The 18,761-nt window shown below is 37.2% G+C and overlaps 1 protein-coding gene across 1 annotated transcript in view; it reads left to right on the top strand.

Annotated features, from left to right (window-relative positions):
- The window catches only part of WWC1 (WW and C2 domain containing 1), a 425,359-nt gene that overhangs the window by 394,344 nt on the left and 12,254 nt on the right, over nt 1-18,761 (top strand). Inside the window, exons 21-22 of the mRNA XM_053718574.1 lie at nt 13,128-13,358; nt 16,287-16,408. Coding sequence (XP_053574549.1) covers nt 13,128-13,358; nt 16,287-16,408 — 353 coding nt within the window. The remainder of the gene's footprint in view (nt 1-13,127; nt 13,359-16,286; nt 16,409-18,761) is intronic.

Here is an 18,761-nt window from a genome sequence, read left to right as displayed (position 1 = left end):
ACCTTCACTCAAAAAATGTTTAGCTAAGGGGGCATTGAGATTTTTTGTTCTAATATTACTTTTGATATTCAATAATACGTTCTCTGGCAGTCCTTGTTGACTCCCCGATATAAACCCTCCCACATGGGCATTTAACCATATATATGATAAATGTGGTAAGGCATGTAAAAAACTTTGATGGTGTATTTCTTCCGTGTATGGGGGTGATAAAAAAAACAATACCCTTAGTCATATTGCCACAGCATGAACAGCTTAGGCAAGGATGACATTCATAATTGTTATATTTTTAAAACGTTTGTTAGAACCAACTTCTCTGATAATATTTTCATAAAATGCTGATATCATATCGCCTTTTATGAAAATTAAAATGGAATATAAACAAGGCCAGTTGGTTTATATAGAAACTTAAAGGGACAGTCTAGTCAAAATTAAACTTTCATGATTCAAATAGGGCATGCAATTTTAAACAACTTTTCAGTTTTCCTTTATCATTACATTTGCTTTGTTCTCTTGTTATTCTTTGTTGAAAGCTAAACCTATGCTCAAATGTTAATTTCTAAGCCATTGAACCACCTCTTATCTCAGTGAATTTTGACAGTTTTTCACGGTTAGACACTACTAGTTCATGTATGTCATATAGATAACATTGTGCTCACTCACATGGAGTTATTTATGAGTCAGCACTCATTGGTTAAAATGCCAGTCTGTCAAAAGAACTAAGATAAGGGGGCAGTGTGCAAAGGCTTAGATACAAAGTAATAACAGAAGAAAAAGGTGTATTAATTTAACAGTGTTTGTTATGCAAAACTGGGGAATGGGTAATAAATGCATTATCTATGTTTTTAAACAATACAAATTCTAGAGTAGACTGTCCCTTTAAATGTAAACGTGTACCATTTGTTGTTTCATTTTTGTTGCACTTGCTAGCAGCCTATTGAGGGATAGCAGAATGGAATTTCTTAATTTCCATTAGCGAACAGGTAAAAACAGGACTTCTGCATTTTAGTGAGTCTCTCTATCTATTTATCTATCTATCTATCTATCTATCTATCTATCTATCTATCTATCTATCTACAGACACACAATCTATTTGACTGAATTCATATGTATTACTGGCAATTCCTCTTCCAGCTGGTTTGCAGACTTGTGCCACATTGCTTATTAGAGACACTTTGTATTAGTGGGGCGATGACATTTGGCTAATGAGCATCTTAGAGAACAGAACTCTGTGGCTGTCATGCATGTGGATGGAAGGTTATCATGCTCAAGAGAGCAAGGAAACTGCAGTAGAAATCCTGCTGAAATCTAGGAGGGATGCCAAGCCCTGCAGTAGGTTAGGAAACATTCCGTCTTTATTCAAAGTCTCTGGGAGTGTTACCCAGACTCATATAGTTTTTGTACATGAATAGATTTGGAATATGAATTGGGGAGTTTTACTGTAAAATGTTGCACCGTGCTGTCAATGCTTAGAAAAGATTCTTATTCGGTTTGACTTTACTTGACAAAGATAACTAAAAAATTCACTGCTGGATATTTAAAGAGTGTTAGTAAATCGGCTAAAACATAATTTTCTTAGTTCTATTTTATTAATATTCAAAGCTTTTAAAACAAATGTACATATAGTTTTCTCCACATCTATAAATCTTGTAATTCTGTAATCTCTTTGAGAATGATATCAATTTATTTTAAGGGACAAAACAGTTGATCGTTTATATTATCCTTCTGTTCTGCTTTACTTAGAGATTTGTTATCATGAACGCAAACAAAAAAAGTTTTGTTTGTTTTTTTTTAATCTCTTTCTTTTGATAGGAGAATTTCATGCTAAGAAATGTTGAAAATAAAACATATCTAATTTATCTCTGATGTTGAAATGTAGCTGGGTTCAAAGCTCCCAATTGTCCCACAATTTGCAGGACTGTCCCATATTAGAGTGTTTGAGCCTGTTGTCATCCATTCTTCTGTTTATGTCACATTTTAACTTCCAGAAACTGGGCTCTGCTCTTTACCAGAGTCCTTAATCCATCTTTATTTCCTAAACCTTTCGCAGTCTTACTATACTTTGCTCTCTGGACTACTGAGACCCTTGCACCCTGTTTCAGGAGAGTTTTTTAATATGTTGAGTGATATATCAGTGTGCGCTTTTTCTGCATAATGTGACCTGGCAGGGGCAATTTTGAAATGCTACTTCATGTCCCAAGAGTCACAATTAACTGCATTTAAAATAATAAAGTGGTTACTTATTATTTTTTTCAGTTAAATAAAACATATTTAAAGTGATACTTCAAAGGGACATTACGGTCAAAACTGAGATGCACATAGATGATTTAGAAACATATTTGCAATATACATATATTGGCAAACATACTTCTAGTAAAACTTATTATTGTTTTTGCATTAGCATTTTTCTCTGCATGTGCATGTGAAGCATAGCAAGATATTCTCAGTGCACCAGCATTTTAAATAATGTAGCTGCACAGATTGCCAGTGGGGCTTGTCATGTCAGCAGTTAACAAATTGAGTCATTATCAGATAGTACAAGCACCTCAGGCTCTCTGAGCAAGTGCTTTGTTTAAAATGCTGATGCACGGTGCATACTTAAATACACTTTTGAAACAGCTACAGCTTTTATTTGAAGCAAGAATGCTTCTATTCAAAACTGAAATGCATCCACAGGAATTAAAATTTTGACTGGAATGCCCCTTTAAATCCCTTTCATCACAACCTATAAAAATGGAAAGTAGATTATATTGCTAGTTATCACTTTCACTTGCAACATTTTTCAAAGTCAGCAGCAAAAAAGGGGACATTTCTTATTTTTTTATGTTTAAATTCAAGTTAATTACAATCCATATTTTAACCCTGCAAAATCTCATTTATCCAATGCTTTTCTAAAGCATTCTGTCATGTAAACACCCTTGTATTTGTATGGGGACAATTTGCCATGGATGTTCCAAATAATCAGAAAAAAACCCACACGCATTTTGGCATTTTGGCAAAATATTTTTGGACCATTATGCACTTTTGGACTTTGGAAAACTATTTTTTTATTTTTATTTTTTGCATGTTTAAGTGGCATTTCTTGACTGATCAGAAGTTTATTGGTTTTTCTTTTCCAGTTATATATTTTTTTACATGCTCAGTACAAGAAAAAAAAAAAAAAAAAAACAATTCAGAGATAGTTCAGAGACTATAAAGGTTAGATTGAAGTGCAAGTGAGACGTTAGCATAAACAGTCCATTTTAAACAATAGTCTGATACCACTGTTAAAATAAAAAAATACTTAAAATCTGCTTCCAAACCATAATGAGACCGGATATAACCTTAGAGTTTGGATACCGCATATCTACTATTTTAAATTAGAAACCGAAAGTAACCCAGAATGGAAGTTGTCATAAGCGGAAGTCATTATGACCGGAAACGGTCATCACCGGATATGACGTTACACCAATGAGAATATCTGATTTCTGGCACCAAATTACTGCAAACTGATTGGATAGCTTCCTCTTTTTAAGAGCACTTCACTTCAAGCCGTTATTAGTCTTGAGAAAGGCCTTGTTAAAGGCTGAAACGCGTAGACGCTTCAAACCTTCTAACGGCTCAAGTTCTTTTTGATCCCCAGGTTTCAACCAGCACATTGGTAAGCCTAATACCTATACTTGCACAGAACTTTTAGCAATATTACACTATGTACCTTTATTTTTTATAGGAAGACTGACCCACACTTCATTTGAAGATTTCCAAAATATATTATTTTGAAGATTCTGCACATCACATCAATGGAATTTGGATATACTTTTACATATATTTTTTCATCATTTTTCACATTTTACATAGTTTGGTATTTTTGTATTTTTTGGTGTACACCATATTTTTTTGCATTTTTAACTTTTTCATTGGACACACATTAATTTTGGACACCATCTTTGAACTTAGACTTTGTATCACAAGGAAGAAATCATTTGGGACACACGCACAAATATCATATATAGATTTATTATATTTTTTATTGTTTACTGATCCAATTTGGATACCCACACGTATCCTTTTGGGCATTTTATATTTTATATGTTACTATGTCAGGTTAACTGATATATATCCTAACATGAAGGTTATACAGGTTTATATGGATGTTTTTTATTGATAGTTTTTAGCAGATTTAGCCAAATTGCACATTGGTGTTTTATCTGAGAGTAATAAATTAATCTTTTAAATCACCACACTTTAGCTTTCTCACAGCTAGATTACGAGTTTGGCGTTATAAATGAAAAAGCACTTTTTTCCCAAACGCCGCTATTACAAGTCTTGTCAGAATAGGTGTACCGCACACCTTTTTGGTTGTCACGCAACGTCAGTACCACACTTTAAGAAAAGTCCTTTTTCAATGGGATTCCCATAGCGCCGGTATTACAACTTTTGCTGTGAGGCCAAAAAGTGAGCGGTACAGCCTAAAATGACAAGATCCGTACCGCCATCTAAAGTCAGTAGTTTTATGCTGCAAAGCTGTAGCATAAAACTCATAACTAAACTGTCACAAAGTACACTAACACCCATAAACTACCTATTAACCCCTAAACCGAGGCCCGCCCGCATCGCAAACACTATATTAAAATGATTAACCCCTAATCTGCTGCTCCGGACATTGCTACCACTGAAAAAAATGTATTAACCCCTATTCCGCCATTTCCCGACATCCTCGCCACTATAATAAACCTATTAACCTCTAAACTGCCGCCCTCCCGCATCGCAAACGCTATTTAAATATTATTAACCCCTAATCTGCCATCCACCCACACCGCCACTATAACCACTAAACCTAACCCTAACACAAATATAATTAAAATAAATCTAAATAAAACTTACAATTATTACCTAAATAATTCCTATTTAAAACGAAATACTTACCTATAAAATAAAACCTAAGCTAGCTACAATATAACTAATAGTTATATTGTAGCTATCTTAGGTTTTATTTTTATTTCACAGGTAAATTTGTATTTATTTTAACTAGGTAGACTAGTTAGTAAATAGTTATTAACTATTTACTAGCTACTAGTTAAAATAAATACAAACTTACAACTTACATTGCAACAGCCAATAGGATTTTTTACCCTTTAATTCCTATTGGCTGATAGAATTCTATCAGCCAATTGGAATGTAAGGGACGCCATCTTAGATGACATACCTTAAAGGGAAACGTCATTCTTCGTTGACCATCAGAAGAAGAGGATGCCCCGCGACGGATGTCTTGAAGATGGACCCGCTCCGCGCCGGATGGATGAAGATAGAAGATGCCGTCTGGATGAAGACTTCTGCCCGCTTGGATGAAGACTTCTGCCGACTTCGAGGAGGACTTCTGCCCGCTTGGATGAAGACTTCTGCCGCCTGGATGAGGATGGATGTCCGGTCTGTTAGGGTTTTTTTAAGGGTTTATTGGGTGGGTTTTATTTTTAGATTAAGGTTTGGGCAGTAAAAGAGCTAAATGCCCTTTTAAGGGCAATGCCCATCCAAATGCCCTTTTCATGGCAATGGTTAGCTTAGGTTTATTTAGATTTTTATTTGGGGGGTTTGGTTGTGTGGGTGGTGGGTTTTACTGTTGAGGGGTGTTTGTATTTATTTATTTTTTTTACAGGTAAAAGAGCTGATTTCTTTGGGGCAATGCCCCGCAAAAGACCCTTTTAAGGGCCATTGTCAGTTTAGTGTAGGCTAGGGTTTTTTTTATTTTGGGGGGGCTTTTTTATTTTGATAGGGCTATTAGATTAGGAGTAATTCTTTATTTTTGATAATTTTGTTTTTTATTTTGTGTAATTTAGTGTTTATTTTTTTGTAATTTAGATAAATATATTTATAGTTATATTGTAGCTAGCTTAGGTTTTATTTTTATTTCACAGGTAAGTTTGTATTTATTTTAACTAGGTAGCTCGTAAATAGTAAATAACTATTTACTAACTAGTCTACCTAGTTAAAATAAATACAAACTTACCTGTGAAATAAAAATAAAACCTAAGCTAGCTACAATATAACTATAAGTTTATTTTACAAGTTTGTATTTAGTTTTAAATAGGAATTATTTAAGTAATAATTGTAAGTTTTATTTAGATTTATTTTAATTATATTTAAGTTAGGGGGTGTTAGGGTAAGGGTTACATTAGGGTTAGGTTTAGGGGTTAATAGGTTAATTATAGCGGCAGTGTGGGCGGACGGCAGATTAGGTGTTAATAATCTTTAAATAGTGTTTGTGATGCAGGAGGGCGGCGGTTTAGGGGTTAATAACTGTAATGTAAGTGGCGGCGATGTTAGGGGCAGCAGATTAGGGGTTAATAGTTTTATGTAGGTGGCGGCGAACTCGGGGGCGGCAGATTAGGGGTGTTTAGAAGTTGGGTTTATGTTAGGGTGTTTAAAGGTAACTTTTTCTTTCCCCATAGACATCAATAGGGCTGCGTTACGGAGCTTTTGTTTCCGCGATCGCAGGTGTTAGGCTTTTTTTTTTGCCGGCTCTCCCCATTGATGTCTATGGGGAAATTGTGCACAAGCACGTCAAAGCAGCGCTTGTATTTGGGTGAGGTATGGAGCTCAACTCAACCATATCGCCTGCACAAGCCTGCTTTTTGCAAATCTGTAATAGCAGCGCTATGAAAGGTGAGCGGTGAAAATAACGTACAAGTAATTAGCGAGCAGCCATAACGCAAAACTCATAATCTGGCTGTCAGTTTTTTAACTTTTTTAGCGCTCCTCATACCGCCCTTTTTGTTGTGTTAGTATCCCTTTAAGCATGATCTTGTTTCAGTAAACACAAAAAATCTGTAGAAAATCCGTAATAATCTGTAGAAAATTATTTTTTAATTATGATAGATAACTACATAATAATTATTTTTCATCAAATCAGTTTAGAATTACTTTGTTTATTTAAACATTATCTTTTTTTTTTTTTTTTTTTTTTGCTGTGAATTACATCCAGCACAGAGCACATGGCACTTCCAATCTCAAGTACCAAAGAGTTAACAGCCAAGAAATATTATTTTGTTAGCAGCAGACAGCAATGGGAATTTTGGATGGAGACTGCATCTGCATTAGTTCAGTGATTCCTCAAGCATATCAGCACTCTCAGCAAGTTATAAATAATTCATCACACAATGTTTTAAAACTTTATCATGGAACAGAATAGGGAACCAGTCTCAGATGCATATTTATGAATGTTCACAGTTAAAACAGGTATCGTTTGTGTTTAACCCATTAATTACCACACAGTCTGCAACACTTTGCATACTAATTTATTGCAATATTTTCAGGCAGTCAGAGGGTAAAGGTATGTCATTGAGGGTTTTTTTTTTTTGGGGGGGGGGGTTTGTAGGTGATTTTTACATCAAAAGGATATTCGTTATTTTCTTACCTGCATAACATATATCATCATATAATCACTAAATTGCAAAAGATTTGAACCTCAACAAAATGTATTAAAACTATTTGTAGGTAATATTTGCTTTCTGTTGCAGTTCAAGAGCATACCCCTTGAATATGCTCTGTGTTTTGTTATCTTTCTTGCTGTGGACTATTAGGAACAGATATATAAATGAGCTGCTGCACTGATCAAGCAACCACTGTGTACAAAGTTATACAATCAGAGTTTTGGATCCTGCAGTCTAGTATCTTTAAGAGCACTGGGAAAAACCCATTTTTGAAAATGAAATAACATGAAAGTGGGAAAATTAAACAATGAATGTACCTAATAAAGTATTTATAATTAAACGTTTTATGGAGAATTACATTATTAGGTTAATATTATTTAAGCCATCTTTCCCTCTACTTTCCTTTGCAACATACTTCCTAGGGTCTTTATATTGCATGAAAGACAACCATAATACCATGAACACATTATTATACTAACAATAGTTTCTCTCTGGAAAAGAAAATACATTTTCACTTATAAACTCTCCTTTAAAAAAATTCAGTTTAAAAATCTGCAATTAATGAACTTTAGAACCGTTTAAAGGGACAGCCTACCCCAGAATTTTTATTGTTTAAAAAGATAGATAATCCCTTTATTACCCACTCCCCAGTTTTGCATAACCAACACAGTTATATTAATACACTTTTTACCTCTGTGATTACCTTGTATCTAAGCCTCTGCAGACTGCCCCCTTATCTCAGTTCTTTTGACAAACATGCATTTTAGCCAATCAGTGCTGACTCTTAAATAATGCCACCAGGGTGAGCACAATGTTATCTCTATGACACACATGAACTAGCAGTGTATAACTGTCAAAATGTACTTAGATAAGTGGCCGTTTAACGGCTTAGAAATTAGCTTATGAGCCTACCTAGGTTTAGCTTTGCACAAAAAATACCAAGAGAGCAAAGCAAATTTGATGATAAACGTAAATTGGAAAGTTGTTTAAAATTGCATGCCCTATTGGAATCTTGAAAGTTTAATTTTGACTAGACTGTCTATTTAATTAGCTTATATAAAGCAAAAACAAAAAAATGTTGGTAAAATATCAGCACATAAACTTTGTTTTAAAAATAATCTGTCCACTTGGGAGTGTATTAAAAAAAATTAAACTGTGTATTATTTACAGAATAATTTTATGCATATTTTTCACTTAGCAACATATTAAAGGGACAATACAGACAAAATTGGAATCCACATAGATGCATTTCAGTTTTGAATAGAAGCATTTTTGTAATATACATGTATTAGCAAATATGCATCTAATAAAAGTTATAGCTATTTCAAAAGTGTATTTAAGTATGCACTGTGCACCAGCATTTTAAATACAGCACATGCTCACAGAGAGCCTAAGGTGCTTGTATCATCTGGTAATGACTCAATTTGTTAATCGCTGACATAAAACAAGCCCCACTGGTGCTCTGAGCAGCTGTAGTATTTTAAATTATGGTGCACTGAGAATATCTAGTTGTGCTTCACATGCATGTGCAAAGAAAAATGTTAACACTAAAACAGTGAAAACTTTTTCTAGAAGCAATTTTTCCAATACTTGTATATTGCAAATATGTTTCTATACAAAGACAATGAATCTATGTGCATTTAAGATTATTAGTATCATAATGTAAAAATGAGCTGTTCCTACATTATTCAGTTCATGCATTTCTGATAAATAAATAATATGGGCTAGATGACAAGTAGAGGCGTAGTGATATATATCGCTTTCATGAAAGCGGTATTAGCGCTCCACTTTGTAATACCAGTGCAAGATAATGTATTACAAGTTCAAAGCAATGCAAACTCAACCTCGCGTTCGCATCGCAGGGAAGCATTGCGCTCACGAGAGCGTGCTTCCATAGGCTCCTATGGTAGCCTTGTTTTGATGCCGTTAGAGACGGCATTAGAACTTCAGCGCCAGCAAAGGGGGTAAGTCGCGCAGAGACATATCAATACATAAATATATATGTATATAAGCATATACATATATATTTACTAGAAACACACAGTTCCCATTGACCGCAATGTAAAAGCACTTTTCAGCCTAGTGCAGTAACCTTATTAAAAAATGAAGATGCTGCCATCTTTATTTTTTTAATAAACTACCCTACACTGTATTTGGGGACAGATTTAAAAAAAATGAATCAGAGATCCGATCTCTGGTTAATTTTATAAGCGCTAATTCCTACCGCGAGTTTATGGTAGCAATAACCAGCCACTTGTAATGGCTGATTAATTATTGCACTCCCGCAAACAGGCAAATTTGCCTATTTACGGGAGCGTAATAATTTAGTGCTCCACTTGTAATCTAGCCCTATGTAAGGTAACATGCAGTAGATTAGAAATTCTTGTTGTACTCCTGAGCTTTACAATCAGGACCAAAAGAGGTCGATTTATCAAAGGCTTTTGCCAGCCTTTGAGCCCCTACGGCTGCAGGTTGTCATACGAGAACCTGCACGCCGTATTTAACAGGCAGCGGTCATCAGACTCTTCGCCACCTCTTGTTTGGCGAAATTCAATCTCCCCGGTCTTTTTCCAACTGGGGAGATTGACAGCTCCTGCCCGCGCGTGATTGGCTGTGTGCGGGCAGGGGGCGGGATTGCACGCAAGCGCAAAATAGCACTCGTGTGCAATGCTGAATTCCTCCAGGAGAATTAAGACCGCCAGAAGCGAGCTGCGGCGGACAGGGGAGCGTATATGCGCCCCTGTCCACCTCAGCTTGATAAATCGCCCCCTAAATGGTGGCTGAGTGAGGTCAGAAAATTACTCAAGTTTGTGCTTTGCTTGAATATAAATAGTAGAATATTAAGGGTGCATCTTCCTTATCATTATTATTATTATCAGTTATTTGTAGAGCGCCAACAGATTCCGCAGCTTTGTCCCCCTCCAGATGCCCACTTAACCCCTCTAAAATTGTGAGGCACACAATCCAACTTATTGCATAGAAAAAGCTTAATGAGGAAATACAAAATGCTACATCCATGAACATGTACACTTTTTAAAAAAGAGCCTAGGGGGCCGAATTATCAAGCTCCGAATGGAGCTTGATGCCCCTTGTTTCCGGCGAGCCTTCAGATGGCAGACAGCCGCCAGTACCTCAAATAACTGCAACTAGTTGGAGGGTTAGAGAGCTGTTTGGGAGGGATCAGCGAGGTGTGAGGGTTAAGGAGGGATCCCTACACTGCAGAAAAACTCCCAGAAATGAAATAATTAAAAAATGAAGAAGAAAAAGCCCTAAACTATCTGCCAGTACCTATGATGATTAGGAGTGTGAGAGTGTCAGGTGGGAGGGTAATCCCTACATTGCAATACTATTAACCTTAACAGCTAACTTATTAATGTCTTCACTGCTGGGAATTTCAGAAGTGTGCAGCTCCAATTAGCGACCTTCTAGTTACAAAAAAGCAATGGCAAAGCCACACATGTCTGCTATTTCTGAACATGAAGGATGCCAGAGAAGCTATTGCAACCATTTGTGTTCTGACTGCAGAAGCAGTAGTTAAATAATTTCAGTAAGAAACCCAAATGTATTTATTTTTTAAATGATTGATTTTTTTTTATATGATCGCATTTGCTGACAAAATTGTGGCATGAAATATACCAAATGGGCCTAGATCAATACCTTGGGTTGTCTACTTAAAAAAAATTATATACTTTTGACAGGTAAACCAAAAAACAAAAACAAATTTGTTTATAGCGCTGCGGAATCTGTTGGCGCTCTACAAATAACCGATAATAATAATAATAACAAAGGCTCTATTTCTCTTTAAACAGAGTGATAGCAAAAATGCTAAAATGTCTCCAGTATTTTTGGCAAGTTTTTCTCTGAAATTCCTAGTACCGAAGATGTTAAATTCACCGACTTGTGAACTCATGCAGATCATATGCCTCCGGTGAAGTCACATGCTCTTGCTATACCAGCGGCACCAAATTTAGGTCTCAAGCTCAAAATTATAATGAACTGAAGTTGAGTTGAGCAAAACTTGTCAGTTGTTGTATGGGCAATGTGTGGGTAATTTAAAACAGTTATTCAATTCAAATACACTTGTACTGAAATTGTAATATACACATTTTGGCTATTGATTACAAGCTGTTATCTTAGTTTGGATTAGGTTAAGTTAAAAGGACAGTGTACTATAAAATACCTCCCCCCCCCCCCCCCTTCAATTTGTTCCCATTTACATTAGAGTGTATTTAAATGTTTAAAATAGCTCATTTTGGCATTTGAAATAGCTGTTTTTTCATGTGGTATCCCCATCTATGCTGAACATTTCAATACTTCACTATTAGCTATAGAAAGTCAATATAAATGTAGCTAGCAGAATACATTACTATCCCAGTGGGGGATAGCAGAGGTAGATAATAGAATGTTAATGTTCAATTGTCCTCTCTAAATATTGGGCTGTGGAATACAGCCAGTGATAAGATAAGGAAGCATTTATGTGTATAGGAAGTTATAATATAATGAGATCTGATTTCCTTACAAGATCAACCCATTTTAATGGGTCATGGTTTCAAAAAAACTAAACCAACTATTTCATATACAAAATTAAAACAAAAGGGGCATTTTATACTCTGCTGCTGGTATAACAAGCAATTTGAAACACATTAAGGAGAAAACAATTTAACATTACACTGTCCCTTTGAATGCTTGTATTAATTACAAATAAACTTCCTCTACAATTTTTGTAGAGACAATAATGCAATTATATAAAGGTATTAGGATGGTTGCTTGGTGTGGTTCTATTTGGGGGACCTTGTAATTACAATACTTTTCTGATTTAACAAATCCCCTGCATATGAACACTTTTTGTTTGCTGCAATTGTATTTCAATGTGTATTGTTTTGGAGTTCCTTATCTTTTAAGGCCATATATGGACAAATATGTAGCAGGCTTAGGTTTGTGAAATCTACTGAGTACACTTCCTATATTCACAATATTCAGAGTTAAATTACAGGAAACAGGAAAGTTGGGCCTTTGTTCATAGTCCCCTTACAGTAGTGGTGGTGAACCTATGGCACATTTGCTGGAGTCTGCTTTTGGGTTATCACTATACTACTTAGTTTCATTGGCTGAAATTGTAGTACTTGCATTCTTTTTCTAATTAATTTAAAGGGATACTGAACCCATTTTTTTCTTTTGTGATTCAGATAGAGCATGACATTTTATCAAATGTTCTTTATTCTCTTCGTATCTTTATTTGAAATGCAAGAATGTAAGTTTAGATGCCTGCTCATTTTGGGTGAACAACCTAGGTTGTCCTTGCTGATTGGTGGATAAATTCATCCACCAATCAAAAACTGCTGTCCAGAGTACTGAACCAAGAAAAAAGCTTAGATGCCTTCTTTTTCATATAAAGATAGCAAGAGAATGAAGAAAAATTGATAATCAGAGTAAATTAGAAAGTTGCTTAAAATTACATACGCTATCTGAATCACGAAATATTTTTTTTGGGTTCAGTGTCCCTTTAAGCTACATATAAGCAATTAACCTTTATTTGTTGATATGCATTTAAACATGAACTTTTTCTTTTACGCACCATAAAGTTACCATGATCATTCACTGTCAAAAAGGTTTGCCACCCTGCCTAGCAATTAAAATGAATGACCTGACTTTAGATAGACAAATCAAAGTGTTTTGACTTTTTGCATTTTGTAGTGATTCAAACATAATTTTCCATTGTTGCAGCCATCCGTGAAGTCCTCTGGCACCGAGCGTTTAATTCGCACATCTCTGGACCTTGAATTAGATCTACAGGCTTCAAGGACTTGGCATAATCAGCTAACTCAAGAGATTTCTGTGCTAAGAGAGCTGAAAGAACAACTAGAAGAAGCAAAACGTCAAGGTGAAAATGAGCTGCCTCAGCGGGTGAAGGATGATGACAGGTTTAAGCTTTTGCTCAGACAAGTGGAGAAGCAGGTAAATAATAGGAGTTCTCTTGATTTCCTATCCTGTGAGACTGACAATCAGGCGCTTACAGTAGCAATTCAATCTCTTTTGTTTTCACTCTTCTGTAAGTGGAGTTTGGGGTTTCCAAATTACAGTAAAGCCCTGAGAAAAATGTCAGAGTATACATGTGTCTTTCTTTATTCCTTCCTTTTTTTCTGGTTAGCTATTAAAGCAGAATGAAGTTTCATTAAAAATACATTTGTATGCAGCTGTTACTGGCTAGAACTTATATTTTTCATACATTTGCCAATTGAATCTGATAAAATTATTATTTTTATCTTTGTCAGTTTGACTAATTTGTTTAGAGTCTTCTGCAATTACATAGCTTGTCTATGAGTAGTGTGGGGCTTGGACCCAGCTCTGGCACAGTGTGTAGCAGTGATCATTGTTCTAGCCTGCTATTTAAAAGGGACCCAGCCCTGGCACAGTGTGTAGCAGTGATCATTGTTCTAGCCTGCTATTTAAAAGGGACCCAGCCCTGGCACAGTGTGTAGTAGTGATCATTGTTCTAGCCTGCTATTTAAAAGGGACCCAGCCCTGGCACAGTGTGTAGCAGTGATCATTGTTCTAGCCTGCTATTTAAAAGGGACCCAGCCCTGGCACAGTGTGTAGCAGTGATCATTGTTCTAGCCTGCTATTTAAAAGGGACCCAGCCCTGGCACAGTGTGTAGCAGTGATCATTGTTCTAGCCTGCTATTTAAAAGGGACCCAGCCCTGGCACAGTGTGTAGCAGTGATCATTGTTCTAGCCTGCTATTTAAAAGGGACCCAGCTCTGGCACAGTGTGTAGCAGTGATCATTGTTCTAGCCTGCTATTTAAAAGGGACCCAGCCCTGGCACAGTGTGTAGCAGTGATCATTGTTCTAGCCTGCTATTTAAAAGGGACCCAGCCCTGGCACAGTGTGTAGCAGTGATCATTGTTCTAGCCTGCTATTTAAAAGGGACCCAGCCCTGGCACAGTGTGTAGCAGTGATCATTGTTCTAGCCTGCTATTTAAAAGGGACCCAGCCCTGGCACAGTGTGTAGCAGTGATCATTGTTCTAGCCTGCTATTTAAAAGGGACCCAGCCCTGGCACAGTGTGTAGCAGTGATCATTGTTCTAGCCTGCTATTTAAAAGGGACCCAGCCCTGGCACAGTGTGTAACAGTGATCATTGTTCTAGCCTGATATTTAAAAGAGACCCAGCCCTGGCACAGTGTGTAGCAGTGATCATTGTTCTAGCCTGCTATTTAAAAGGGACCCAGCCCTGGCACAGTGTGGAACACTGATCATTGTTCTAACCAGCCATTTAAAAGAGATCCAGCTATGGCACAGTGTGAAACAGTGATCATTGTTACAGCAGGCCATTTAAAAGGGACCCAGCTCTGGCACAGTGTGAAATAGTGATCATTGTTCTAACAGGCCATTTAAAAGGGACCCAGCTATGGCACAGTGTGAAATAGTGATCATTGTTCTAACAGGCCATTTAAAAGGGACCCAGCTCTGGCACAGTGTGGAACAGTGATCATTATTCTGGCCTGCCATTTAAAAGGGACCCAGCTATGGCACAGTGTGAAACAGTGATCATTGTTCTAACAGGCCATTTAAAAGGGACCCAGCTATGGCACAGTGTGAAACAGTGATCATTGTTCTAACAGGCCATTTAAAAGGGACCCAGCTATGGCACAGTGTGAAACAGTGATCATTGTTCTAACAGGCCATTTAAAAGGGACCCAGCTATGGCACAGTGTGAAATAGTGATCATTGTTCTAACAGGCCATTTAAAAGGGACCCAGCTCTGGCACAGTGTGGAACAGTGATCATTATTCTGGCCTGCCATTTAAAAGGACCCAGCTATGGCACAGTGTGAAACAGTGATCATTGTTCTAACAGGCCATTTAAAAGGGACCCAGCTATGGCACAGTGTGAAACAGTGATCATTGTTCTAACAGGCCATTTAAAAGGGACCCAGCTATGGCACAGTGTGAAACAGTGATCATTGTTCTAACCGGCCATTTAAAAGGGACCCAGCTATGGCACAGTGTGAAACAGTGATCATTGTTCTAACAGGCCATTTAAAAGGGACCCAGCTATGGCACAGTGTGAAACAGTGATCATTGTTCTAACAGGCCATTTAAAAGGGACCCAGCTATGGCACAGTGTGAAATAGTGAGCATTGTTCTAACAGGCCATTTAAAAGGGACCCAGCTCTGGCATAGTGTGGAACATTGATCATTATTCTGGCCTGCCATTTAAAAGGGACCCAGCTATGGCACAGTGTGAAATAGTGATCATTGTTCTAACAGGCCATTTAAAAGGGACCTAGCTCTGGCACAGTGTGAAATAGTGATCATTGTTCTAACAGGCCATTTAAAAGGGACCTAGCTCTGGCACAGTGTGAAACAGTGATCATTGTTCTAACAGGCCATTTAAAAGGGACCCAGCTATGGCACAGTGTGAAACAGTGATCATTGTTCTAACAGGCCATTTAAAAGGGACCCAGCTATGGCACAGTGTGGAACAGTGATCATTGTTACAGCAGGTCATTTAAAAGAGATCCAGTTCTGGTGCAATGTGGAACAGTGATCATTATTCTGGCCTGCCATTTAAAAGGGACCCAGCTATGTGGAACAGTGATAATTGTTCTAGCCTCCCATTTAAAATGGACCCAGCTAGGGCTTAGTGTGAAACAGTGATCATTGTTCTAACCGGCCATTTAAAAGCTGGAAATTGTAAGGAGGAGGTTTGGACAGTGTTAACGATTCCTACAGGATTTCAGACATCTGCAACCCCTGCTATAGATGTTTTGTGCTCCATTCCACAATTCTTTTTAAATGGGTTTCTATAGTAGTTATATGTATTATACTCAACAACAGTTTGAACAAAGTAACTGACATTTATGAATTCTGCAACTCACCAGGTACAAAAAATAGAGCAGAAATATGAGATGCACGCGGATAAGATGATGAAAGCAGCAGCAAAAGATGTGCACAGGCTCCGTGGACAGAGCTGCAAGGAGCCATTAGAAGTACAGTCATTCAGGTGAGTCTAACATGCATTCTGAAAAATGTCTGTCTGTGAGACTAGAAACGGAGACGCACTTGAGGAAGTGTATATAAAGTTTAGCAAGCACTGTACATTTTGCACATTACAAAAATGTACATAAGGCAATGAGAACATCTACTCCCACGCCAAGTTTTGTATATTTTGTTCATTTCGTCAGGGTTGCGCCAACATAAGGAGTTTTTCAAGATAAATGCCGGAGAAGATTTAAAAAGCTGTGAAAGCAATGTGAGGAAGGTTAATCATTTATGCAAAAAGGATTTTTTTAAAACTAAACTGTGTGAATTGAAGCAGGTGGTGTTTATAAAAATGTTTATATTTATACATATATATCATATTTGATTTAAGTGCAGAGTCAGATTGATATAATGTAAAAGTAAAATTAAATGATAGAAAAAGTGACATTAAACTTCTGGACACAGCAGTTACTACGTAGCATGCTAGTTTGTCCTCCTGTGACTTCAGTTCTCTTCGTAGCCATTTCCTTATTTTAAAGGGTAACTAACGTCAAAAATGAACTGTGATTCAGAGCATGTCATTTTAAACAACTTTCCAATTTACTTCTATTGTCAAATTTATTTTGTTCTCTTGTTATCATTTGTTGAAGAGTAAACCTAGGTACTCTCAGTAGAAGCAGTGGCTTTAGACATATATCTAAAGCCACCGATCACTATCTAACCCTCAGTAGTGCATTGTTGCTCCTGAGCATACCTAGGTATCCTATTAAACAAAGGATACAAAGAGAACAAAGCAAATTTGATAATAACATTCAATTGGAAAGTTCTTTATACTTAATTTTGGCTTTTATTCCCTTTACCCTTTTAGAGTTGCCGGTTAGTGAAGTTCTGTGCTTTCATACACATTTCATACACATATTCTTGCACTCTTTGACAAATTAGTGAACATTCACAGATCAGTGATGTTGATAGCTTTTTAGCACACACAATGCAGAGCGGGAGGATTTCATTTTTGCTGTTTTTATATACAGTTTAAAAGTTACATGACAGATATATATATAAAGGCCACATTAATAATATAAAGCAGTGCTGCCACTGCAAAAATGTAAATCTTCCACTCTGTATCATGCACACTATCCCGAAGCGCACAATACAGATGTAAAAAAGCTACTAACATTACTGATCTGTCAATACCCCACTACTTCTGTGATAGAATGCAAGAATACCTAACCTCCAAGATGGCAGCAGCCTGCACTAGTATAGGAGATAAGATAAAGGCTTTAAAGAGAATTACAGCACAGGACAAAAAAAACAATGAGGTAAGCAGTAACCGTTCCGTGTAGTTGTACCCACCAGCAGTTTAATATCGCATTAAATTAAATAGACGTATGAGTGCTGCCAGCATTGCTGCAGAGGTTGAAAGGGGTTAAGCCTGTCAGTGCTCAGACCATACGCTGCATACTGCATCAAATTGGTCTGCATGGCTTCTAAAGATGATGCATAAGAAAGCCTGAAAACAGTTTTCTGAAGACAAGCAGACTAAGGACATGGATTACTGGAACCATGTCCTGTGGTCCGACGAGACCAAGATAAACTTATTTGGTTCAGATGGTGTCAAGTGTGTGTGGCAGCAACCAGGTGAGGAGTACAAAGACAAGTGTGTCTTGCCTACAGTCAAGCATGGTGGTGGGAGTGTCATGGTCTGGGCCTGCATGAGTGCTGCCGGCACTGGGGAGCTACAGTGACATACTGAGGCAGAGCATGATCCCCTCTCTTCTGAGACTGGGCCACAGGGCAGTATTCCAACATGATAACGACCCCAAACACACCTCCAAGACGACCACTGCCTTGCTAAAGAAGCTGAGGGTAAAGGTGATGGACCGGCCAAGCATGTCTCCAGACCTTAACCCTATTGAGAATCTGCGGGGCATCCTCAAATGGAAGGTGGGGAAGCGCAAGGTTTATAACATCCACCAGCTCTGTGATGTTGTCATGGAGGATTGGAAGAGGTCTCCAGTGGCAACCTGTGAAGCTCTGGTGAACTCCATGCCCAAGAGGGTTAAGGCAGTGCTGGAAATTAATGGTGGCCACACAAAATATTGACACTTAGGGGTTTACTCACTTTTGTTGCCAATGGTTTATACATTATGGCTGTGTGTTGAGTTATTTTGAGGGGGCAGCAAATTTACACTGTTATACAGGCTGTACACTCACTACTTTACATTGTAGCAAAGTGTTTTTCTTCAGTGTTGTCACGTGAAAAGATTTAATAAAATATTTCCAAAAATGTGAGGGGTGTACTCACTTTTGGGAGATACTGTGTATGTATGTGTATATATATATATATATATATATATATATATATATATATATAT

This window comes from Bombina bombina, chromosome 6 (assembly GCF_027579735.1).
Source record: "Bombina bombina isolate aBomBom1 chromosome 6, aBomBom1.pri, whole genome shotgun sequence".
Lineage (NCBI taxonomy): Eukaryota > Metazoa > Chordata > Amphibia > Anura > Bombinatoridae > Bombina > Bombina bombina.
Note: the sequence above shows the minus strand (reverse complement) of the source record. Positions and strands in the feature narration are given on the sequence as shown.